The sequence below is a fragment of the Rhinoraja longicauda genome, chromosome 31 (genome assembly GCF_053455715.1).
Source record: "Rhinoraja longicauda isolate Sanriku21f chromosome 31, sRhiLon1.1, whole genome shotgun sequence".
NCBI classification, from domain to species: Eukaryota; Metazoa; Chordata; class Chondrichthyes; order Rajiformes; family Arhynchobatidae; genus Rhinoraja; species Rhinoraja longicauda.
In genome coordinates, this window is record NC_135983.1 from 24,482,732 (window position 1) to 24,509,813 (window position 27,082).

Here is a 27,082-nt window from a genome sequence, read left to right on the forward strand (position 1 = left end):
TCCTTGCTTCGGAGAGGATAGGATGTCTCTGCGTTGCAAAATCGCTGGCCAAAACAAGCCTCCTTGGCAGAGTACCAATCTGCTGCCCTTTCTCGCCCGCACAGCTGAGAAAGATCTTCAGTGGGCAGGTGAGGTGTTCTGGGCAGCTCACTGCCCAAGTTGTGGAGGTGAAAATCACTGCCTGAAACCTGGAGCCCCGCACACCGATGCCATCTTTGGCTTCCGGCGAAGAGGAAACGTCCAAAAATAACCAAGCTCCTCTGGGGGGGGGGGGGGTTCTGAAACGGAGCACGCTTGTAATTAACTCAATGAAGTCAGTCTTCTGGCAAATGAATACAACATTCCGAGCAGTCACGATTCACCAGAGGATTCAGGGCTTTTTTTATTTTTAAAAAAAACGTTTCTGATTCAAGTGGGAAATTGAAATATTCAGGAAGCTGGGGTTAAATTTCCCCACACGAGTCCCGCAAACCTGCCGAGCATGGATAAACCCCAAATATTAGCCTTGCCATCAATCTGACTTAGCTATATGATTCAGAGCAAGCTGTCAAAAACTATTTGGGCACGAACCGTGGATATAAATAACCGCCAGTTCCCAAATTCAAACATGCTAATTTAATTTAAGTGCTGCATTCCGAAGGCCGTGTTTTACAAACGCGACTAATGTCGGATTAGGAGTTCGCTCGGCGGGTCAATCACCACTGCGGCGCAGTTGCGAGGGGGCTGGGACTGGTGAAGATTTGGCGCCTCTCTCTCAATCTCACCGGGCAGATGAGGTGGAGGTCTATTTTCGTGCAATGACGATGTTCAACGACAGGTAACAAAATGGCCATCCTGTCACCACTTCCCCAGCTTAGTTGGCTAAGTCGGCAGCTCGAGAAGTGTAAAATGAGCATCTGTTCCGAAATATCACTAGCCTGTCATCTCCTTTTGTTTCCTCACCATTGCGGTCCACCGGGAAAAAGAAAAAGAAAAGGGTTATAGAAACATGGAAAATAGGTGCAGGAGTAGGCCATTCGGCCCTTCGAGCCTGCACCGCCATTCAATATGATCATGGCTGATCATCCAACTCAGTATCCCGTACCTGCCTTCTCTCCATACCCCCTGATCCCTTTAGCCACAAGGGCCACATCTAACTCCCGCTTAAATATAGCCAATGTACTGGCCTCAATTACCTTCTGTGGCAGAGAATTCCACAGATTCACCACTCTCTGTGTGAAAAAAAACTTTCTCATCTCGGTCCTAAAAGACTTCCCCCTTATCCTTAAACTGTGACCCCTTGTTCTGGACTTCCCCAACATCGGGAACAATCTTCCTGCATCTAGCCTGTCCAACCCCTTAAGAATTTTGTACGTTTCTATAAGATCCCCCCTCAATCTTCTAAATTCCAGCGAGTACAAGCCGAGTCTATCCAGTCTTTCTTCATATGAAAGTCCTGCCATCCCAGGAATCAATCTGGTGAACCTTCTCTGTACTCCCTCTATGGCAAGAATGTCTTTCTTCAGATTAGGAGACCAAAACTGTACGCAATACTCCAGGTGTAGTCTCACCAATGCCCTGTACAACTGCATCAGAACCTCCCAGCTCCTATACTCAAATCACCTCGCTATGAATGCCACCATGTTATTTAGCTGCTTTTTTAATTTCTGCTGAATTGGGAAATTGAGCCACAAAGCTCCACACACGGTCTTTCTTTCAAAGCTCTAGGTTTTAATTTATTATCGTCATGTGTACCGAGGTACAGTGAAAAGCTTTTGCTTGCATGCTATCCAGTCAAATAAAAGACTGTACATTTACAGGACAGGTTTGGAAGGATACAGGCCAAACGCAGGCAGGTGGGACTAGTGCAGCTGGGACAAGTTGGTCGGAGTTGGCAAGTTGGGCCGAAGGGCCTGTTTCCACACTGTAGACTCGATGGGTCGAATGGCCTAATTCTGCTCCTTATGGCCTATGCATTTCACAGACACGGCTTATCCACTCCACATTCACTCGAGGGAACAGAGAATTATTGCGCTCCAGTATTTATTATTCAGAGGGACCAACTATACATTGGAAGGTAATCTGGCTCCATTTTACAATCACTCAATTGAACGAGGAAATGATCCAAATGTTACTGCTGACAAAAATTAATTAAGTGCTATTGATTTTCTTAGCAACCAAATAAACCGCTAACATTACGTGAGATTGACACAAAGTGCTGGCTTACATTACATGCAGCTCAGTTTTTTTTCACTTTACTGCCAGAAAGCAATTAAGTGCGGCACGGTGGCGCAGCGGTAGAGTTGCTGCCTTACAGCGCCGGAGCCCCGGGTTCGATCCTGACTGCGGGTACTGTCTGTACGGAGTTTGTACATTCTCCCCGTGACCTGCGTGGGTTTTCTCTGGGTGCCCCGGTTTCCTTCCACACTCCAAAGGCGTACAGGTTTGTAGGTTAATTGGCTTGGTATAAATGTAAATAGTCCCTAGTGGGTGTAGAATAGTGTTAGTGTGCGGGGATCGCTGATCGGAGCGTACTCGGTGGGCCGAAGGGACAATTTCTGCACTGTATCTCTAAACTAAACTAAACTAAACTAAACTAATGGTTAAACAAATAGCCACACATTTTAAATTATGGCTCGGTGCATAATTAGTACATGGAAGCTGTGTTTACACGACGATATGCGACCTGGTTTCGCTCCATAAAACATTATTTTAGTTGACATGTGTCCAAGCTGAAGACAGACACAGACTGTCGGAGTATCTCAGCGGGTCAGGCAGCATCTCTGGAGAGAAGGAATGGGTGACGTTTCGGGTCGAGACCCTTCTTCAGCTTTGTCCAAGCAGGGATTGCCTGTGTTTGTCCTGCATCCTGGATTCCCTTCCCTACGTGACTCCTTTCCTACTTTATAGGCTTTTAGTCTTAGGAGATAGATACAGTACGGAAGCAGGACCTTCGGCCCACCGAGTCCATGCCAGCCAGCGATCGCCCTGTACACTAGCACTACCCAACACACCAGGGACGATTTACAATCTAGCCAAAGCCAATTAATCTACAAACCTGTATGTCTTTGGAGTGTGGGAGGAAGTTAGAGCACCCGGAGAAAGCCCACGCAGGTCACAGGTCACAGGGAGAATGGGCAAAATACCAGACAGACAACACCTTAAGGATAAGGGGGAAGTCTTTTAGGACCGAGATGAGAAAGTTTTTTTTCACAGAGAGTGGTGAATCTGTGGAATTCTCTGCCACAGAAGGTAGTTGAGGCCAGTTCATTGGCTATATTTAAGAGGGAGTTAGATGTGGCCCTTGTGGCTAAAGGGATCAGGGGGTTATGGAGAGAAGGCAGGTACGGGATACTGAGTTGGATGATCAGCCATGATCATATTGAATGGCGGTGCAGGCTCGAAGGGCCGAATGGCCTACTCCTGCACCTATTTTCTATGTTTCTATGTTTCTATGTAGTCAGAATCGACCTCTGGTCCCTGGCCCTGTAAGGCATCAACTCTACCACTGCACCACTGTACCGCCACTGGGAAGAACAGTCCTTCTTCATTTGCTAGCTCAGGATACATGATGTTTTCTGCGAGACTACAGCACCATCAGGGCTGAACTAATCTCCTCACACAAACATTCTTGATCAAGAAATGAAAACCAAGAGACGCAAGGAACTGCCGATAAAAATGACCTAAAGTGCTGGAGTAATTCAAAAGGTCAGGCAGCATCTTTTAATTTAGAGATACAGCATGGAAAATAAGGCCATTTGGCCCATCCATTCCACACTGGCCATCACCTGCACACTAGTTCTATCCTACACACACCAGGGGCAATTTATACAGAAGCCATTCAACCTACATGTCCTTTGAATGTGGGAGGAAACCAGAGCACCCAGGAAAAGCCCACGTGGTCAAAAGGAGAACGTACGAACTCCACACAAACAACACATGAGGCTGGGATCAAACCCTGTCTCTGGCGCTGTAGGGCAGCAGCACCACCCCGAATGTTCCTCAACATTACACATGTAGGACATGAAGGAGAGCTGCATATTTTAGGAGTGAGGTGAAAGAATGGGTTCTTTTTTTCTCTTGTAAATGATTTGAAGCAGCAGGTTGAAACCCACCCGATCGCTAGGAGAACACGCAAACTGCATAGAGTCAGCGCCCGAGGTCAGGATTGAACCCGGGTCTCTGGCGCTGTGATGGCAGTAACGCTACCACTGCGCCACCGTGCCGCCCCAACTCGAATTGCAGCAGGTTTACTAGGTTAATTCCCGGAATGGCGGGACGGTCAAATGTTGAAAGACTGGAGCGACTAGGCTTGTATACACTGGAATTTAGAAGGATGAGAGGAGATCTTATCGAAACGTATAAGATTATTAAGGGGTTGGACACGTTAGAGGCAGGAAGCATGTTCCCAATGTTGGGGGAGTCCAGAACAAGGGGCCACAGTTTAAGAATAAGGGGTAGGCCATTTAGAACTGAAATGAGGAAAAACTTTTTCAGTCAGAGAGTTGTGAATCTGTGGAATTCTCTGCCTCAGAAGGCAGTGGAGGCCAATTCTCTGAATGCATTCAATAGACAGCTGGATAGAGCTCTTAAGGATAGCGGAGTCAAACGGTATGGGGAGAAGGCAGGAACGGGGTACTGATTGAGAATGATCAGCCATGATCACATTGAATGGCGGTGCTGGCTCGAAGGGCCGAATGGCCTCCTCCTGCACCTATTGTCTATTGTCAGGCAACCGAACCATCCTACCACAACCAGAGAGCAGTCCTGAACTACTATCTACCTCATTGGTGACCCTCGGACTATCCTTGATCGGACTTTGCTGGCTTTACCTCGCACTGAACGTTATTCCCTTATTACGTATCTACACATTGTAAATGAATCGATTGTAATCATGCATTGTCTTTCCGCTGACTGGTTAGCGTGCAACAAAAGCTTTTCACTGTACCTCGGTACACGTGACAAAAAACGAAACTGAAACTAACCTAAGCTAAATGTCACCCATCCGTGTCTTCCAAAGATGGTGCTTGACCAGCTGAGTTTCCCCAGCACTTTGTGCCCCTTTTAATGAAAAGCATCGCTGGTTTTTCTGTTCATTATTTGCTAACTATAATGCTCCTATAGATAGACACAAAATGCTGGAGTAACTCAGCGGGACAGGCAGCATTTCTGGAGAGAAGGAATGGGTGACGTTTCAGGTCGAGACCCTTCTTCAGACAGTCTAAAGAAGGGTCTCAACCTGAAACGTCACCCATTCCTTCTCTCCAGAGATGCTGCCTGTCCCGCTGAGTTACTCCAGCATTTTGTTTCTATCATAAGATTATAATGACAGGAGTAGAATTAGGTCATTTAGAAACATAGAAACATAGAAAATAGGTGCAGGAGGAAGCTATTTGGCCCTTCGAGCCAGCACTGCCATTCATTGTGATCATGGCTGATCATCCACAATCAGTAACCTGTGCCTGCCTTCTCCCCATAACCCCTGGCACCTGTACTAATCAAGAATCTATCTATCTCTGCCTTAAAGACACCCACTGACTTTGCCTCCACGGCCTTCTGTGGCAGAGATTCTTTGTTTTCCACCAGCATCCACAGTTCCTTCCTACATATAACACTGCTATTGCAGCTCAGAGTGGGGTCAGCTCGCACCGCACAGAAAGCAAGGGTAGACACAAAATGCTGGATTAACTCAGACCGAAGAAAGGTCTCCCATTCCTTCTCTCCAGAGATGCAGCCTGACCCGCTGAGTTACTCCAGCATTTTGTGCCTATCTTCGATTTAAACCAGCATCTACACAGAAAGCAAGGGTTCGGGATGGAATCGCTGTGTTGCAGACTAAGTAGTAAATTCACCCCCTGAGAACCTGGGGATCCAGAGGGTGTGATGTCCAAAGGTTAGAACTTCAAACCAAAATCAATGTTTGACAGCAAGTTGGCAGCGTGGCATCATTTCTAACCCAATTTACAAAAAAACAATTTAATCAGAAGCGGCTAAATGAAAATGCAAGTTGGCCTGGAAATCACAAACTGGAATAGTGTATTCACATTTTTTTACATCAAATACTGGTACCTCTGTTAGATACACAGAGTCTCCTGCCAAGAGTAGGGGAATCGAGGACCAGGGGACATAGGTTCAAGGTGAAGGGGAAAAGATTTAATCGGAATCCGAGGGGTAACTTTTTCACACAAAGGGTGGTGGGTGTATGGAACCCTACTAATAAGGGACAAGGGCGGTCCCATATGGAACAAACCAATTTAGCCCAAAATATGGGATGTCCCAGCTAATACGGGACAGTTGGCAACCCTAGTGGTGGGGGCCTGGAATGCACTGCCAAGGGTAGTGATGGAGGCAGGCACGATGGTGGTATTTAAGAGGCTTTTAGGTAGGCACATGGAGGAATAGAGCGGCACGGTGGCGCAGCGGTAGAGTTGCTGCCTTACAGCGAATGCAGCGCCGGAGACTCAGGTTTACGGGTGCTGTCTGTACGGAGTTTGTACGTTCTCCCTGTGACCTGCGTGGGTTTTCTCCGAGATCTTCGGTTTCCTCGCACACTCCAAAGACGTACAGGTATGTAGGTTAATTGGCTGGGCAAATGTAAAAAAATTGTCCCTAGTGGGTGTAGGATAGTGTTAGTGTGCGGGGATCGCTGGGCGGCGCGGACCCGGTGGGCCGAAGGGCCTGTTTCTGCGCTGTATCTCAAAATGTTTAAAAAATCTAAATCTAGAGGGATATGGATCATGTACAGGCAGATAAGATCACTTTAACTTGGCACCATGTTCAGACCGAACACGATGGACTGAAGGGACCGAAGTTTGCAATGTTCCAAAGTTTGGATTTTCACTCAACAACTTTGAAATGAGTTTGAAATATCAGATGATGCAAGAAATAAAAGGTCTTGTTGAACTAAAGATTTTAAGGAGGGTTACGTCACTTGCATTTTAATAATCTCAGTAAATATTGAGCTGGACAAGCACAATCTTTGATGCGTAGGATGGAATTGCAGACGCTGGTTTACACCAAAGATAGACACAAAATGCTGGAGTAACTCAGCAGGATAGGCTGCATCTCTGGGGAGAAGGAATGGGTGAGGTTTCGGTTCGAGTTGTTGTATGTTTTATGATTTGTTCAATGCATTGGAAACAAACTATCTGGAGGAGTGATAATCTGTGTTCTATCTACAACTCTGAGGCATGTTCATTCCAAAGGAGTATTGGCAAACAAAGAGAAGTTCAGGATGATTCTAGGAAGCATTTGATCACTGCCTCTTCCCACCCTATCATCTACCACCCCCCCCCCCCCCCTCCACCACCTCCCCTTGCCTGTGCCACCGTTATAATGTTGAAGAGACATCCCAGTTATCGTTAATAATTCTTTGTGTCACTTCAGCCTGAAGCACATGGTATCATGTCACTGCAGCCTGAAGCACATGGTATCATGTCACTGCAGCCTGAATCACCTGGCGCACACCTCACTTATTTTCATCCACGTGATTCAACTGTTACCAACTCTACATCAACATGAATACGTTTATTGGCCAAGTATGTACACACACAAGGAATGTGCCTTGGTGCTCCGCTCGCAAGTAACAGCAACACGAACATACAGTAAACAATTGAGAATAAAGCATAAAACATTAAAACATTAAGAATACAACATGACAGTTTAAACAGAAGGTATCACAAAATGCTGGAGTAACTCAGCGGGTCAGGCAGCATCTCTGGAGAAAAGGAATGGGTGACGTTTCGGGTCGAGACCCTTCCTCAGACTGATGTAGGAAAATAACTCAGTGGGTCAGGCAGCATCTCTGGAGAGAAGGTATGGGTGACGTTTCGGGTCGAGACCCTTCCTCAGACTGATGTAGGAAAATAACTCAGTGGGTCAGGCAGCATCTCTGGATAGAAGGTATGGGTGACGTTTCGGGTCGAGACTCTTCTTCAGTCTGAAGAAGTGTCTCGACCTGAAACGTCACCCATTCCTTCTCTCCAGAGATGCTGCCTGACCCGCTGAGTTACTCCAGCATTTTGTGATACCTTCGATTTGTACCAGCATCTGCAGTTATTTTCTTGAACATCTCACAGTTTAAACATGTCAGCGAAATAAACCAGAGCAAAAAGAGACAACAGACTTTTAGTCATTGAGTAGAGCCACTACTCGTAGAAAAAAAAGCTGTTTTTATGTCTGGCTGTGGCTGCTTTGACACCGTACAAGTCATTTTGGTGTTGGGCTCACTAGAAAGAAAAGCAAATCTGTTCGGACATTCCTCAGCGATTAGCTCTAAAATCCAGGTGGCAATTCATGAAGGGCTGCTTCATGAAGAGTTTTAATACTCAAATCATGTAAAATAGTTAAAGGCAGTTTACGGGAAGGGGAGAACTCAGTGGCAGCCCAAATTCACTCGGCGTCGGAGCGGCACGGTGGCGCAGCGGTGGAGTTGCTGCCTTATGGCGCCAGACACCCGGGTTCATCCTGACTATGGGCGCAGTCTGTGCGGCGTTTGAACTGTGACCAGTGTGGGTTTTTCTCCGGGATCTCCGATTTCCTCCCACACTCCAAAGGCGTACAGGTTTTGTAGGTTAATTGGTTTGGTGCAATCGTAAATCGTCCCTAGTGTGTGTGTGGGATAGCGCCATTGTGCGGGGATCGCTGGTTGGCGTGGACTCGGTGGGTGGACTCGCGCAGTATCTCAAACCTAAACTAGAGATCCAGACGCGCACAGTTTTTTATTTAACAGCATATTAATAGTTGGTTGTAAAACTTAAGTTTATTAACTGCCTTTGTAATTTGCCTTTTTTTTATCCTTGACAAGTGATCAAATTATTAAATGAATTAAAAAGTCTATAAAAAATAAACAAGCAGAGGAATTTCATTTTACCACCAAGCAGGTGTTTCAAAGTTGCATGAATATTGGAAATTGAACATTAATTATTACAATTGCATATCACATTTCACTTGGGCGGCTTGCACCCCAGCGGTATGAACATTGAATTCTCTAACTTCAGATAGTCCCTGCTTTCCCCTCTCTATCCCCTCCCCCTTCCCAGTTCTCCCACTGGTCCATCCTGTCTCCGACTACATTCTATCTTTGTCCCGCCCCCTCCCCTGACATCAGTCCAAAGAAGGGTCTCGACCCGAAACGTCACCCATTCCTTCTCTCCAGAGATGCTGCCTGACCCGCTGAGTTACTCTGGCATTTTGTGTCTATCTATGAATTATTACAATATTGAATGGCATTGCCGTTGGCTCTGAGACATAGACATGAACAATAATACAACCTTTTTTACAATCTCTGGAGAGAAGGAATGGGTGACGTTTCGGGTCGAGACCCTTCTTCAGTCTGAAGAAGAGTCTCGACCCGAAACGTCACCCATTCCTTCTCTCCAGAGATGCCGCCTGTCCCGCTGAGTTACTCCAGCATTTTGTGTCTATCTTCGATGTAAACCTGCATCTGCAGTTCTTTCCTACATTATTGGTCAAGCTAATTTTCGGAGCAGCTAGATCTCTTAACAATTTGCAAGAAATCTGAATAATAAAAGTCTGTTTAATTGCCAATACTGTTTCAAAAAAACATGTTTTAAACTCAATTTTACGACACATGTATTTAACTGTTATTTCCTTCACCTGTTATCTAGACTCATGATAAAAAGTAATTCACCATTGAGTGCCTGTCTGTGCTGGTCCATTAACAGGCTCCTGGAATGAATTAACACTCCACTCAGAAGCTGCCTGTATAGAAGCATTATCACGTCGAGGCAACTTGCTTTCACCTGCTCCTGCATGTATCGTTTTATTCACAAAATGCTGGAGTAACTCAGCAGGTCAGGCAGCATCTCGGGAGAGAAGGAATGGGTGACGTTTCGGGTCGAGACCCTTCTTCAGACTGATGTCGGGGGTGGGACAAAGGAAGGATATAGGTGGAGACAGGAAGATAGAGGGAGATCTGGGAAGGAGGAGGGGAAGAGAGGGACAGAGGAGCTATCTGAAGTTGGAGAAGTCGACGTTCATACCACCGGGCTGCAAACTGCCTAGGCGAAATATGAGGTGCTGCTCCTCCAATTTCCGGCGGGCCTCACTATGGCACTGGAGGAGGCCCATGACAGAGAGTTCAGACTGGGAATGGGAGGGGGAGTTAAAGTGCTGGGCCACCGGGAGATCAGTTGCGTTAATGCGGACCGAGCGCAGTTGTTCAGAACCCATGATACAGCCCCCTGCATGTATCGTGTTGTGATGGGTTATTGCCCCGGAAATAATGGATCAATCAGTCCCTTGCGAAGACCCAGAAAGGACAGATTAACACAACCATGCAGGGGGCTGAACGGTGGTGCAGCGGTAGAGTTGCTGCCTTACAGCGCCAGAGACCTGGGTTCGATCCTGACTACCGGTGCTGTATGTACGGAGTTTGTACGTTCTCCCCGTGACCTGCGTGGGTTTTCTCCCACACTCCAAAGACGCGCAGGTGTGCAGGTTAATTGGGTTGGTATCATTGTAAATTGCCCTGAGTGTGTTAGTGTGCGGGGATCGCTAGTCGGTACGGTGGGCCGATGGGCCTGTTTCTGTGCTGTACCTCCAAACTAAAACTAAACGGAACTATAGCAACCATGTAGGAGATGTGATGATGGATTAACACATTGCTGCATGCACCAGATGATGAGGCAGATAAATGCACCCATGCATGTCTAGCAATGATCGATTGACATGGCCCATGCAAGAAAACACTTGTTTAACCAGTCTGCCTGTCTCCAACTACATGTTATCTCTGTTTGCTTTGTTGTTACCTGCTCCCAGCTAACATTGATCTATTCTACATTTTCCTTGATATCCATCCCCTAGGTCATGTTTTCACACCTTACACTTCCTTATCTATGTATTTCCCTCTTCCCTGACATCAGCCTGAAGAAGGGTCTCGACCCGAATCGTCACCCATTCCTTCCCTCCAGAGATGCTGCCTGGCCCGTTGAGTTACTCCAGCATTTTGTGTCTATTTTACGCTAAAGTCAGATTAATCCACCCTTGCATAATTGTGTATAGGTAATTTAGATACTACTTTGGCATTGGGTAGGAAGGAACTGCAGATGCTGGTTTAAACCGAAGATGGACACAAGATGCTGGAATAACTCAGCGGGACAGGCAGCATCTCTGGAGAGAAGGAATGGGTGATGTTTCGGGTCGAGGCCCTTCTTCAGACTGATTGGGGATGAGGGAGGCTTGGTTTAATTGGTTGTGTGCTTATCCTGGTGTTAGAGTGCAGTTGTACAGGGCCCTAGTGAGACATCACCTGGAGTACCGTGTGCAGTTTTTGTCTCCAAATTTGAGGAAGGATATTCTTGCTATTGAGGGCATGCAGCGTAGGTTTACTAAGTTAATTCCCGGAATGGCGGGACTGTCATATGTTGAAAGACTGGAGGAATTTAGAAGGATGAGAGGAGATCTTATCGAAACGTATAAGATTATTAAGGGGTTGGACACTGTAGAGGCAGGAAACATGTTCCCAATGTTGGGGGAGTCCAGAACAAGGGGCCACAGTTTAAGAATAAGGGGTAGGCCATTTAGAACAGAGATGAGGAAAAACTTTTTCAGTCAGAGAGTTGTGAATCTGTGGAATTCTCTGCCTCAGAAGGCAGTGGAGGCCAATTCTCTGAATGCATTCAAGAGAGAGCTAGATAGAGCTCTTAAGGATAGCGGAGTCAGGGGGTATGGGGAGAAGGCAGGAACGGGGTACTGATTGAGAATAATCAGCCATGATCACATTCAATGGCGGTGCTGGCTCGAAGGGCCGAATGGCCTCCTCCTGCACCTATTGTCTATTGTCTATTGTCTAACTACTAGGTGTTTTCAACAGTTATTCAATAGGATCCTACAAGCAGTTGGTAATGATAGAACAATGCACCAGTTCTGGAGCTAAATATTGACAGATTAACACACCACTGGTGGTGCCCAGAAATGTTGGATTAACATGACAATGTAGGGAGCTGGCGGCAGGCAGCAGATTTATACCCATCTTACCCCTGTCAGGTGCCAGCAAAAACAGATGAACACAGTCATGCATGTGTTCGGTAATGAAAGGTTAACGCAATTTTGCAAAAGGATTAATGTAACACTGAATTCATTCAGTAAGGATGGATGAATGCTGCCGAACACATTAACACACCACCTCATGTGCACATAATCATAATGGGGGATTGATGCACATCTAAAAGCACGTAGTATAAAGTGTGGCACGGTGGCGCAGAGGCCAGAGTTGCTGCCTTGCAGCGCCGGAGACCCGGGTTCGATCCCGACTACGGGCGCTGTCTGCACGAGAGTTTATACGTTCTCCCCGTGACCTGCGTGGGTTTTCTTCGGTTTCCTCCCACACTCCAAAGCCGAACTGGTTTGTAGGTAAATTGGCTTGGGTTTGTGCACTTGGTATAAATGTAAATTGTCACCAGTAGTGTTAATGTGCGGGGATCGCTGGTCGGCGTGGACTTGGTGGGCCGAATGGCCTGAGTCCGCGCTGTATCTCTAAACTAAACTAAAAAAACACCTGCCTGCACCTGGCTCTGATCTGACGATCCCTGTAGACGCAAATAACAATGAAATATTAAACCTTGGTATCAAATAAAGTATTTTTATATGATCCTAAGATCATAAGAGATAAGAGAATTAGGCCATTCGGCCCATCAAGTCTACTCCGCCATTAAATCGTGGCTGATATATATATCTCCCTCCTAACCCCAACCCGAAACGTCACCCATTCCTTCTCTCCAGGTATGCTTCCTGCAGCATCACTGGAGCACGTGCAACGCTAAAAGCTGGAGTAAATCAGCGGGTCTGGCAGCATCTCTGGAGAAAAAGGATAGGAGACGCTTCCGGACTGAATCTGCAGAAGGATATCGACCCCGAAACGCCACCTCTTCCTTTTCGCCAGAGATGCTGTGTGACCCGTTGAGGTACTCCAGATTTTTTGTTCCTATCTTCATGTCACATTACTCTGTTGTTAATGGGCATGGCTACACGGATCCATGTGCAAGAACTTGGATGGATATTTGATCCCAGGAATGAGTAGGTTAACCTACGATGAGCGTTTGTCGGCACTGGGCCTGTACTCGCTGGAGTTTAGAAGAATGAAACAGTGGAACATACAGAATAGTGAAAGGCCTGGATAGAGTGGATGTGGAGAGGATGTTTCCACTAGTGGGAGAGTCTTGGACTAGAGGTCACGGCCTCAGAATTAAATGACGTTCTTTTAGGAAGGAGATGAGGAGAAATATCTTATGTCAGAGGGTTATATCAGTCTGAAGAAGGGTCTCGACCCGAAACGTCGCCCATTCCTTCTCTCCCGAGATGCTGCCTGACCTGCTGAGTTACTCCAGCATTTTGTGAATAAATACCTTCGATTTGTACCAGCATCTGCAGTTATTTTCTTATACTTATGTCAGAGGGTGGTGAATCTGTGGAATTCTTTGCCACAGAAGGATTCCTGTCAGTGGATATATTTAAGGCAGAGATAGATAGATTCTTGATAAGTACAGGTGTCAGAGGTTATAGGGAGTTGGCAGGAGAATGGGGTTAGGAGGGAGAGATAGATCAGCCATGATTGAATGGCGGAGTAGACTTGATGGGCCGAATGGCCTAATTCTACTCCTATCATTTATGACCTGATGGAATGATCATCGTCTAACCCGACCCGAAACGTCACCCATTCCTTCTCTCCTGAGATGCTGCCTGACCCGCTGAGTTACTCCAGCATTTTGTGATACCTTTGATAGTCTAACAGACACGTCTCAGGTTGAATGGAGAGGAGCTCCTTGGCTTGTAAATGGTTGGCCCTTGGGGCCCGGTCAATCTAAACAAACCTTTGCAAGAACGCAACCAAAAGCATGTTCCACCAGCGATTTTCTTTTAGATTGGAGCCTGAATCTGGTGTTTCTCCGAACTAAAACAGACTAGTGCAGAATTGAACTCTATATCAAGAAAATTTCACAGGCACATTGAGCTCAGAAGGATCATACGGCAATAACAAAATACATAAAGACACGTAGTGCAAATACAACATTCAATATTTTCACATGATTGAAAATAATCCTTTTCTCATCAACATACGATAGCTGACAAAATAAAATTCTTTTGTCTGATTAGTGCGGCACTCTTAAGTAGAACCACGTCACACACACACACACACACACACACACACACATTATGATTCACATAATTAGAGATAAAATATTACGTACAAGTGTTCCCAACATCTAAGCCAGACACAAAGGAAATGCTTGGACCATGTTCATAGATTTATTGTGGGTGTCAATGGGTGGTCAAGGGATTATTCCTCATTCACAAACATGCCTGTAGATGTTATTTTTGGATTCAGTGGTGGCTTGGCAATGACTTTCCATCGGCAATGCCCTCTTAAGCAGTGGTTAAGCGTGATGTTATTCTCCAATCCAAAAATAAAATCGTAACAGGGCATAATGTAAACCTTTATAATATTATCGATTTCACGCACGCTGATAATGTCTTTGAAAAAAAGGCCTTGGATTACAAATCTTACGATATACACGCACTTTAAAGGACAATTAAAAAAAAACAAGATCCCAGTTCAACATCTAGCATCCGTGTTTTTTCTTTTGTACTCTTTCGATGAAAATGTGTGCAATCAACTCCATTGAGTAAATATCCGGTCAGAAAGTTCTCAACAAACAGTCTGGAACAGTTAAAAGGTTTTCTTGAAAATAAATCAAGGCTTACCCGCATAAAGATTTGGATCGATGTAATCGTCCAGTTTCTTGTAGTGGATGATGTAGTCTGCTATCTTTGTGCCAATCGCGGGCTGTGCATCTTGCCATTCCAAGCCTATCATGGTGCTCGATGGTTCCACGCTTGCCGAGAGCCTCAAACTTGACGTAAAGAAATCAGAGACCAACATTACGGGGTGCAACGCTCCATTTCTCAAAGCTCCATTTCTCATTTCCCACTTGTCAGACAGAAGCACCATTTTCAAAACCCACTGTTTGGTTGGGGGAACTCAGTAGGTCAGGCAGCATTGCTGGAAGGAAATGGACAGGTGCCCTTTCATGTCTGGGACCCTTCTTCAGAATCTAGAAGAAGCCTGAAGAAGGGTCCCTACAGAAAACAACGTCTGTTTCCTTACTGGACTTTATCATATCATATCATATCATATATATACAGCCGGAAACATGCCTTTTCGGCCCTCCAAGTCCGTGCCGCCCAGTGATCCCCGTACATTAACACTATCCTACACCCACTAGGGACAATTTTTACATTTACCCAGCCAATTAACCTACATACCTGTACGTCTTTGGAGTGTGGGAGGAAACCGAAGATCTCGGAGAAAACCCACGCAGGTCACGGGGAGAACGTACAAACTCCTTACAGTGCAGCACCCGTAGTCAGGATCGAACCTGAGTCTCCGGCGCTGCATTCGCTGCAAAGCAGCAACTCTACCGCTGCGCTACCGTGCCGCCCAGGTACACAGTAGTGTTGCAAAGAACTGCAGGTGCTGGTTCACACACAAAGTGCTGGAGTAACTCAGCCGGTCAGGCAGCATGTCTTGAGAAAAAGATTCGGTTACGTTTCGGGTCGGGGCCACTGACTGGATTGCACGCAACAAAAAGCTTTTCACTGTACCCTCGGTACACGTGACAATAAACTAAAATGAACTAAATTAAACTAAACTAAACTAAACTAAACTGTCCATTTCTCCTCACAGCTGCCGCTTGACCTGTTGAGTCCCTCCAACAGGATCTTTTCCTGTCAAGGTTCCCTGCATCTGCAGTTCCTTCTACCTCTATTTAATCTATTCCTTTGGTCTATGATTTTTGGCATTTCTTTTGCTCGATTCCACGAGTTCTTCTTTTCATAAGCGATAGGAGTAGAATCAGGCCATTCGGCCCATCAAGTCTACTCCGCCGTTCAATCATGGCTGATCTATCTCTCCCTCCTAATCCCATTCTCCTGCCTTCTCCCCATAAAACCGGCAGCGACTCGTCTCCGGAGGCTCCGGCGCGGGCCGCGTGGACGTCGGAAGCTCGCAGGCCCCTGGATGGGGGCCGACATCGGGAGCTCCGGCAGCGGCAGCGGCAGAGGCAGCGTGTTCGCCCGCCCCAAATCGCGGGGCTTGGGTCGGCCCGCCACGGACCTTTCACCATCCGGCGCGGCCTGAAATAGGCCGCGGGATTTTTCACCGCCCAGCGGGGGCTTCAATATCGGGAGCCCCGACCGCCCCGACGTGGCAACTCTAACAGCCTGACCGCAGGACAAGACGGCAGGGAAGAGAAAAAGACATTGTGGCCTTCCATCACAGTGAGGAGGGACTGGAGGAGACTCACTGTGATGGATGTTTCTTTTTGTTTGGTGTTAGTTGTGATTGTATGTGTTATTGCATTTTTATTGATTAATCTTATTGGTCTTATTGTTCAACTGCGGGTAATGTTTCATTTCACTACACATTTATGTGTATGTGACAAATAAACCACTATTGACTATTGACTATTGACTCTGACACCACGTACTAATCAAGAATCTGCCTATCTCCACCTTAAATATATCCACTGACTTGGCCTCCACAGGCAAAGAATCCCTCAGATTCAACGCCCTCTGACTAAAGAAATTCCTCCTCATCTCCTTCCTAAAAGAACGGCCTTTAATTCTGATGGCTGTGTCCTCTAGTCCTAGACTCTCCTCCATTGGTGGAGCGGGAGCACGTGGTGAGCCCGGTTGGGTGAGGTCAAGTGGGGCGGCGGGAGGGGGGGGGGGGTGACGGTCACCTTTTGTCCCTTATTCGGGAGTGAGAAAGTTGGCAACCCTAAGTGCAGCGTCGGAGGGAGAGCTCGTTGAAAGGTCGTTATACATACACAGGCTGAGGCAACGGGCTGCAGTTTGGGAGGCCGTCTTCGTCGAACGCACTCAAGTCACATCTGCACCAATCATCAATGACATCACCCTTCCCCAGGCACCAGTAGGAGCTCATTAGCGCAGTCTTGAAAGCCTGCAAAAAAAATGACAGCATGTGGGAGGCTGAACCAGTAAAAGTGTTGACTCACTTGCAGTCTCATTTTGTGCAATCCAACATCACAGCAAAAAGGGCAGCATCGACTGTATAAAATATCGTCTTTCAAAACATGATATACCTTCCCTGAATCATCGGTGTCAGCTCTAATTTGTTCTCTACCTTTTTGTGCCTCTTGTTCCCCTCGCCCCTGAAACGTAGAAACATGGACAATAGGTGCAGGAGTAGGCCATTCGGCCCTTCGAGCCAGCATCGCCATCCGATATGATCATGGCTGATCGTCCTAAATCAGTAGTATCCCGTTCCTGCTTTCTCCCCATGCCCCTTGATTCTCAGTCTGAAGAAGGGTCTCCACCCCGAAAGATCACCTATTCTTTTTCACCAGAGATGCTGCCTGTCCTGCTGAGTTACTCCAGCATTTTGTGTCCATGTTCGGTGTAAACCAGTACCTACAGTTCCTTCCTACATTACAAAATATATACATCTACTCCCTGGCAAAGATTGAGAACATGCCTTGAATCATATCTATTACCAAACCAGCATCGCCCATCATCTTCAAATCTGGCAATAAACAGCTTTGTTTCTTGGCCTCCTTGAATTTTTGATGTTTTCATATTTTAATTGGAAAAACATTGAATGTCAACAACCAATTAAGCACAATCAACCAGAATAAAGAAAGACACGCTGACATATTATTTGTAAACTTCTGGGTAAGCACAAAAAAAATTAAAAGTGAAAAATAATTGCAACAAACATTTCTGCACAAATTTCAGTTCAGACCGAGGTTTTTGCATGAACAGAGGTAATTATTCAGTTGTCGGCTTGAGAGCTCGCTTGACATTTGGAAATAAGAGTTTTGCAATCCTTCTGTCTTGACCAAGGTAGGAGTAGGCCATTCGGCCCTTCGAGCCAGCATCACCATTCGATATGATCATGGCTGATTTGTACCCCGTTCCTGCTTTCTCCCATGTCCCTTGATTCTCAGTCTGAAGAAGGGTCTCAACCTGAAGCATCACCCATTCCTTCTCTCCAGAGATGCAGCCTGTCCCGCTGAGTTACTCCAGTATTTTGTGTCATTTCAACTCCGAAATGAATCTGGTTTTAATGAAAGCCTTTGTTTAGATGATGTGGTTAAAACGTTTACTGATTTACTTGTTTAGATGATGTGGTTAAAACATTTACTCTGACTAATTCTGACTTGCATTGTACAGTTATGGCTATATTGAAGGAGCAAAGCATTAGGGCACAGAAAGATTAATCTGAAACTACAATATTTGTATTCAATCAATGATTACAATCAATCAATCCGGCTGTATATATATGATATGATATGATATGATTAGTTTAGTTTAAAGATACAGCGCGGAAACAGGCCCTTCGGCCCACCGAATCCGCACCGACCATCGATCTCCACCCATTAACACAGTCCTACACACACCAGGGACAATTTACACTTATACCAAGCCAATTAACCTACAAACCTGTACGACTTTGAAGTGCGGGAGGAAACCAAAGATCTCGGAGAAAACCCACGCAGGTCACGGGGAGAACGTACAAACTCCGTACAGACAGCGCCCGTAGTCGGGATCGAACCCGGGTCTCCGGCGCTGCAGAGCTGCAACTCCACCGCTGCGCCACCGTGCCGCCCACAATTAATCCTACAGAATTTCTCCACATTCGTACACTCATTTTAAAAGCAGTGCAAGTGAATGGAGATGGTGAAGGCACAGAATCGTAGTGAGAATGTGTGTGAATTGATTCACTTTTATGCTAAGGGTTGTACAGAGGGACATTATAGGTCAGATCCATCAGGCATGAGTGGCATCAAAGGGCAACAAATATGGTTACAACCAGAAAGTTGAACCATTACATTTTATTTTATTACATTTTCTATATAGTTCCAAACGTATAGGAACAGAATTAGGCCAATCGGCCCATCAAGTCTGTAACAACTCATTTTGAGAAGAGAGCATGGCACGGTGGCGCAGCGGTCGAGTCGCTGCCTCACAGCGCAAGAGACCCAGGTTCGATCCTGACTACGGGCGCTGTCTGTACGGGGTTTGTGCGTTCTCCCCGTGACCGCGTTGGGTTTTCTCCGGGTGCTCCGGTTTCCTCCCGCGCTCCAAAGACACACAGGTTTGTAGGTTAATTGGCTTGGTATTGCCCATCGTGTGGTGTTAAAGCGCGGGGATCGCTGGTCGGTGTGGACCCGGTGGGCCGAAGGGCCTGTTTCCGTGCTGTATCTCCAAACTAAACTAGAAAACTAATAATTCAATTATCCGACATTTTGTCCATTAACGCCAAGTAATCATATCAATACAAGCTGCGGTAGAAATCATTTGTGGTGTTCGTTAATTTAAAGGTGCCTGATTCCTTCAAAGCCTGATAGTTATGGTCTGGTCAAAGGAATCTGCACGATTGAATTTAAAGCCGGTATCACAATAGACAATAGACAATAGACAATAGGTGCAGGAGGAGGCCATTCGGCCCTTCGAGCCAGCACCGCCATTCAATGTGATCATGGCTGATCATTCTCAATCAGTACCCCGTTCCTACCTTCTCCCCATACCCCCTGACTCCGCTATCCTTAAGAGCTCTATCTAGCTCTCTCTTAAATGCATTTAGAAAATTGGAACATATGAAGGACAAAACGCAACTATGGTGACGAAATTCATCGTGTTAAATGCAGACATTGGAAATTTGGCAACATGGAGAATACTTCTAGTTTAGTTTTAGTTTAGTTTAGAGATACAGCGCGGAAAAAGGCCCTTCGGTCCACCGAGTCCGTGCCAGCCAGCAATTCCAGCACATTAACACTATCCTACACACACACACAAAGGACAATTCACAATTATACAAGCTAATTAGCTGACAAACCTGTACGTCTTTGGGGTGCGGGAGGATACCAGAGCTCCCGGAGAACATCCACTCGGTCATGGTCACGTAGAAACTCCGCACATCTGGAACTAATAGCCTAATGAATTGGGCTATTCATTAGCATTCTTTTTCCAAGGATCTCAACACTGTCACAATAGACAATAGACAATAGACAATAGGTGCAGGAGTAGGCCATTCGGCCCTTCGAGCCAGCACCGCCATTCAATGTGATCATGGCTGATCATTCTCAATCAGTGCCCTGTTCCTGCCTTCTCCCCATACCCCCTGACTCCGCTATCCTTAAGAGCTCTATCTAGCTCTCTCTTGAATGCATTCAGAGAATTGGCCTCCACTGCCTTCTGAGGCAGAGAATTCCACAGATTCACAACTCTCTGACTGAAAATGTTTTTCCTCATCTCAGTTCTAAATGGCCTACCCCTTATTCTTAAACTGTGGCCCCTTGTTCTGGACTCCCCCAACATTGGGAACATGTTTCCTGTCTCTAACGTGTCCAACCCCTTAATAATCTTATACGTTTCGATAAGATCTCCTCTCATCCTTCTAAATTCCAGTGTATACATGCCTAGTCGCTCCAATCTTTCAACATATGACAGTCCTGCCATTCCGGGAATTAACCTAGTAATCACCATCAATGGACCATGGTTTTTAGCTGCAGAGCTTATATCCGAACCAACTCCTTTTTCAACTTATAATATGATAAAATGTAATAAATTAAAAGGTAATTTTAAATTAAAAATGTATTTAAAGAAAATTATTTAACAATATATTTCTGCTATATGTTTCCACTAGTGGGAGAGTCTAGGACCAGAGGCCACAGCCTCAGAATAAAAGGACGTAGCTTTGGAAAGGAGATGTGGAGGAATTTCTTTGGTCAGAGCTCTTAGAGCTAACGGGATCAAGTGATATGGGGAAAAAACAGGAACAGGGGACTGATTCTGGATGATCAGCCATGATCATATTGAATGTCGGGCTGAATGGCCTCCTCCTGCAACTATTTTCTATGTTTCTATGTTTCTATGTTTCTGTTCAGGGCAAGGCCAATGAAGAACATGCCAAGGATTTAAAATATTCATCCACCTGACAGCGACTTCCAAGTGAAAACATATCAAGCGGTTTGCGTTGATTAGACGGAAATGACTAATTATCAATTGCTTGAGCATTTTAAGAAAGTGTTTTTTTTTTTACAAAGTGATTTTTGAAGCTTTGTCCCACTGGAGTAGCTTCATCCGTTGGCAGCGGATCGTTGAAATGTGCGAGTAAATTTATTTCTATTTGTTTGAGAATGGTCAAAGGATGGTGAGCCAGAACGTCTGGCATCACTTGTTGATGAGAGAAAGCTCCTCAGAGCTACACCATGTCAGGAAATGACACATGCAATTATACAAAGTTGTGGAACTTGCTTTAACATATCCAACATTTTTTCCTTTCCTGCATCAGAGTGCTGGCATTAATGATCGCAGTGCAGCAGTGTTAACTGTTGAAAGGGCTCAAGAGTGGGACAGTCACCTGGATGGTCACGGTGGCGCAGCGGTAGAGTCGCTGCCTTACAGCGAATGCAGCGCCGGAGACCCGGGTTCGATCCCGACTGCTGTCTGTACGGAGTTTGTACGCTCTCCCCGTGACCTGCGTGGGTTTTCTCTGAGATCTTCGGTTTCCTCCCACACTCCAAAGACGTACAGGTTTGTAGGTTAATTGGCTTGGTAAGATGATGACCATAACCTCATCTTTGCATTCCTGCCTGTACAGGTAGTTCTGTTATAACGTGTGATTCCATGAGAATGTAGGGTCGCCAACTGTCCCGTATTAGCCGGGACATCCCATATTTTGGGCTAAATTGGTTTGTGCTGTACGGGACCGCCCTTGTCCCGCATTAGGCCCGTGGGCCGCTGTAGACCGGGGCTAAAGGAGTGTGTTTGGGGGAGCGGGGCAGAGTGTGTTCGCCTAATGGAGGTTGCATAGCATCCCGCCTCCGGCCCGGGCGGCCGCCATTGGTGGAGCGGGGAGCACGGGGCCGCTGGGTGAGGTCACATGGAACGCTGACGTCACCTTGTACCGTATTTGAGAGTGAGATAGTTGGCAGTCCTAATGAGAGGAATAGGATACAAAGCAAGCGATGAATTAGAGAACACTTTTTGCTTCAAGTGGGTCGCATTGGTTATGATGCAATTTGGATGGAACACCAGAGAACAACTCACAACTTACGTTGGAAATTGACAGGCACTAAAAAGCCGGTTCTGTTTCCATGTAGACCTCTCACAGAACTAGACATCATTGACCCTTCAACACTGCTGCAAATTTAACCACAGAAGGCCTTTGAAATTGAATGCAATCACTTCAATTGCCACTTACGTAATCAGACTCTACTAAGCAATGTAACATACAGCCTTTAGTATTTTTTGTTTGCAGTTACAAAAAATAAAAATCACTACTAAAAAGACCTTCCTTTTTGAAAATCCTTTGGGAAAAATAACTTGTATCGGAAGGAACTGCGGTTGCTGTTTTCTTTACCGATGACAGGCACAAAATGCTGGAGTAACTTGGGTGGCACGGTGGTGCGGCGGTAGAGTTGCTGCCTTACAGCGCCAGAGACCCAGGCGGTCACGGGGAGAGCGTACAAACTCCGTACAGGCAGCGCCCATAGTCCGGATTGAAACCGGGTCTTTGGCGCTGTGAGGCAGCAACTCTACCGCTGCGCCACCGCGCCGCCCTCCATGAGAGGAGACGAGAGGACGGGGAACGAAAGTGATCGGGATTTTTTAGATTTAGATTTAGAGATACAGCGCGGAAACAGGCCCTTCGGCCCACCGAGTCCGCACCGCCCAGCGATCCCCGCACACTAACACTATCCTACCTACACACACTAGGGACAATTTTTTTTTTTTACATATTACCCAGTCAATTAACCTACAAACCTGTACGTCTTTGGAGTGTGGGAGGAAACCAAAGAACTCGGAGAAAACCCACGCAGATCACGGGGAGAACGTACAAACTCCGTACAGACGGCGCCCGTAGTCAGGATCGAACCTGAGTCTCCGGCGCTGCATTCGCTGTAAGGCAGCAACTCTACCGCTGCGCCAACGTGCCGGGGTAAAAAAGTGACGCCAGGAATATCACTTTCACGCAACACGATCCGCAACCCGTTGCTTTGTCCAGGCAAAAGGTTGGAAAGTGGGAACAGCGCGGAAAGTGAAGTTCAGGCCAAGTTCAGACGTGTAATTAATTAAGCAAGCGGTTGTCAAGGAGATGAAGGTGGGCCGAGTGGGAGGAGTGGGGAGAGCGGCCATCAATACACAGACGACCGGATGAAGATCCACACCGATGCGTGGCGGGCATTGAATCCACCTCTTGTTGCGGGTGGCATCAAGGAACTGTGGACAATGACAGGCCGGAAGGACATTGCCAAGGATGGCATTGGAGGAAGATTTGAAAGTTTTAGTAACACGTTGGGCTATGGGCAAAAGGGTGGGGGGAGGGAAATGAGACCGGTTTGACTGCTCTTGCAACTCGATGGGCCGAAGGGCCTGTTTCCGTGCTGAATCTTTAAACTAAACTGAACTAAACTAAAAAAGCATGTATTAAACTCCCAGGTGTAGGTAATACCCCTTAATCCAGGCATCGTTCTGCTAACCCTCCTCTGCAGCCTTTCTAAATTCTCTACATCATGAACACGAGGTATAGCAGCAAATCACTTATTAGAATCAATAATAACTAGAGCTGCCTACTTCAATTCACCAATGGAAAGGGTACTTCAAATCACATTCAACATAGGGTGCTTTTGCACAACCTTTTCATAAGACAGCCATTTGGGAATCCAATTTCGCAGAATTAAAGGACTTTTTTAGGAAGGAGATGAGGAGATATTTCTTTAGTCAGAGGGCAGTGAATCTGTGGAATTCTTTGCCACAGAAGGCTGTGGAGACTAAGTCAATTGATATTTTTAAGGCAGGGATGGATAGATTCTTGATTAGTATGGGTGTCAGGGGGTTATGGGGAGAAGGCAGGAGAGTGGGGTTAGGAGGGAGAGATGGATCAGCCATGATTGAATGGCGGTACACTCGATGGGCCGAATGGCCTAATTATACTCCCGTTCCTTATGACCCGATGAACGAACATTCACCAGCATGGTTTTTTAAAAGGAAATCACCAGGTTTTAAGGAAATCACATTGCGGCCGCCATCTTTGTTCGAGAATCCAAGGCCTGTTTTTTTCTATCTCCTGTTACTGGTGCATTTTGCCTCAAAGATTAGTTCTTTCGAATGAGAAGAATGTCATGCCACGTGTTATTTAGTGGCGGTGACGAGGCAGCGGAGAGGGTTTTCCGCTGAGCAAGCACTGTGGTAAGATGTTCTCATTCACAAAATGCAGTATGTCTCTCTAAATATTTGTTTCAAGTTCGTGCTCCATATGAATTTATTCACAAAATGCTGGAGTAACTCAGCAGGTCAGGCAGCATCTCGGGAGAGAAGGAATGGGTGACGTTTCGGGTCGAGACCCTTCTTCAGACTGATGTCGGGGGTGGGACAAAGGAAGGATATAGGTGGAGACAGGAAGATAGAGGGAGATCTGGGAAGGAGGAGGGGAAGGGAGGGACAGAGGAGCTATCTGAAGTTGGAGAAGTCGACGTTCATACCACCGGGCCGCAAACTGCCCAGGCGAAATATGAGGTGCTGCTCCTCCAATTTCCGGCGGGCCTCACTATGGCACTGGAGGAGGCCCAAGACAGAGAGGTCAGACTGGGAATGGGAGGGGGAGTTGAAGTGCTGGGCCACCGGGAGATCAGTGGCGTTAATGCGGACCGAGCGCAGGTGTTCAGCGAAGCGATCGCCGAGCCTGCGCTTGGTTTCGCCGATATAGATGAGTTGACATCTAGAGCAGCGGATGCAATAGATGAGGTTGGAGGAGGTGCAGGTGAACCTCTGTCTCACCTGGAAAGAATGTTTGGGTCCTTTGATGGAGTTGAGGGGGGAGGTAAAGGGACAGGTGTTGCATCTCGTGCGGTTGCAAGGGAAAGTGCCCGGGGTTAGGGTGGTTTGGGTAGGAAGGGACGAGTGGACCAGGGAGTTGCGGAGGGAACGGTCTCTGCGGAATGCAGAGAGGGGAGGGGATGCCATATGAAGGCAGGAAGGTTTGGCCAACTATTAGAAGGCATTCCTTGCAGAAGAACTAAGTCGACCCGTCACTCTCACAGCCTGAGTGATTCCAGTTTGCTGAGGTAACGGAAACACTGCGTGAAAGGTAGCGTAGACCAACCATGAAGAGATACTTCTTTAAAATCTATCTACAGGAAAACAATGGGGAAAGAATTCAGATATGCATTTCAGAAGCAACACTCCGGAACTCTATTATGGTCGTGGCATGACGTCATTGTTTTGAGCAGTTGATAAGATGTTTTTAATACTTCGCAGAAATTAAAGTTCTTTGCTTTTGGAGTTTTATGGGTAGATGCAAAGAAAGAAGGGAATTTCACTTTTACAGTGGCGTTGTTGTCCTCAAGAGTATCAGAAAGCACTTTAAGGGCATTTAAACACTTCTTGTGAAGTGTGGCCCTGGCTGTTTTGCAGGAATGTGCCGATAGGCACACACGAGACGCACGCACACGCACACACATGCACACACATGCACACACGCGCGCACACATAATACACAGAAAGAAATGAGGCCAACTACTTTAATATGGTTTGTCCAGGAGCAAAGGAAAATTACGGCGGATCTGCTCATTAGTAATGAGAGGGATCAGGGATAGTCCACAGCTTAAGATGAAGAAGTGGCTCGACCCGAAACCTCACCCGTTCCTTCCCTCCAGAGATGCTGCCTGTCCCGCTGAGTAACTCCAGTACTTTGTGTCTACCTTCGGTGTAAACCAGCATCTGCAGTTCCTTCCTGCACATTACTTAATTTTAGTTAAGTTTGGAGATACAGCGTGGAAACAGGGCCTTCGGCCTACCGAGTCCGCGGCGACCTGCGATCCCCGTACACCTGCACTATCCTACACACGAGGGACAATTCACAATGGGGTTTTTTTTCTCGGAAAGATTGTTGATGAGCATTGAAGAAATACCCACGCAAATACCTAGAGAACAGAGAACAGAGTACTCCCAGTAACAAGGCTAACGTTCATCCCCATTCTTGGTAAATTGATAAATTGCATGGTTTCAATTGGAAAACTTTCATTTGTTCCCCCATTAATATTTGGGAATCACTGAACCTTGAATCTCTCAACTTCTCCAATGATGTCTGAACTTATGAAATCACTTTGACAAATTCATCATGATATCATTACATAGAGAGTTCCTATAGAACAAACTTAAGAATATTCCAAAGGGCCTTGCAGTTGATAAGATGCTTTTGAAGTGCATTTATTGTTATAGTCAAATCAAGTCAAGTCAAGTCAATTTTATTTGTATAGCACATTTAAAAACAACCCACGTTGACCAAAGTGCTGTACATCTGATTAGGTACTAAGGAAAAAAATGAAACATACAGTAGCACGCAAACAGTTCACAGCGCCTCCTCAATGAGCCTCAAACGCTAGGGAGTAGAAATAGGTTTTGAGCCTGGACTTAAAGGAGTCGATGGAGGGGGCAGTTCTGATGGGGAGAGGGATGCTGTTCCACAGTCTAGGAGCTGCAACCGCAAAAGCGCGGTCACCCCTGAGCTTAAGCCTAGACCGCGTTATAATATCAAATAACGCTGCGGTCTTTTTGCAACCCAGTGCCTTAATAAATAACAACTGGAAAATCGTTTCTATGATACTGATTGAGAGATTCACTTTAATAAAACACAGTGAAATCAATTTTAATTATGACCGTTTTCTATTGTGTTTTCAAAGATAAATGGTTTAAGTAAATCAGTAATATCATAAATAATCACTGTGTGATATGACAGTGAATTCCTCCTACATTTTAGGAAGAAAGCTGACTCTCCAGCATGAGAATAAGCAGATGAACAAAAATATTCTGAGCCAAGGGCCAAGGGTGGTGCAGCGGTAGAGTTACTGCCTCGCAGCGCCAGGGACCCAGGTTCGATCCCGACTACGGGTGCTGTCTGTACGGTGTTTGTACGTTCTCCCCGTGACTTGCGTGGGTTTTTCCTGGGTGCTCCGGTTTCCTCCCACACACTCCAAAGACGTGCAGGTTTGTAGGTTGATTGGCTCCGGTAAAAATTGTTCATTGTCCCTGGTGTGTGCAGGTTAGTGCTAGA

General features: G+C 46.2%; 1 protein-coding gene across 1 annotated transcript in view; it reads right to left on the reverse strand.

The window, feature by feature from the left end:
- LOC144608288 (astrotactin-2-like) overlaps window positions 1-27,082 on the reverse strand; it is a 908,904-nt gene that overhangs the window by 94,405 nt on the left and 787,417 nt on the right. The window contains exons 18-19 of the mRNA XM_078425904.1: window positions 16,830-16,963; window positions 14,704-14,852 (exon numbers count right to left, since the gene is read on the reverse strand). Coding sequence (XP_078282030.1) covers window positions 14,704-14,852; window positions 16,830-16,963 — 283 coding nt within the window. The remainder of the gene's footprint in view (window positions 1-14,703; window positions 14,853-16,829; window positions 16,964-27,082) is intronic.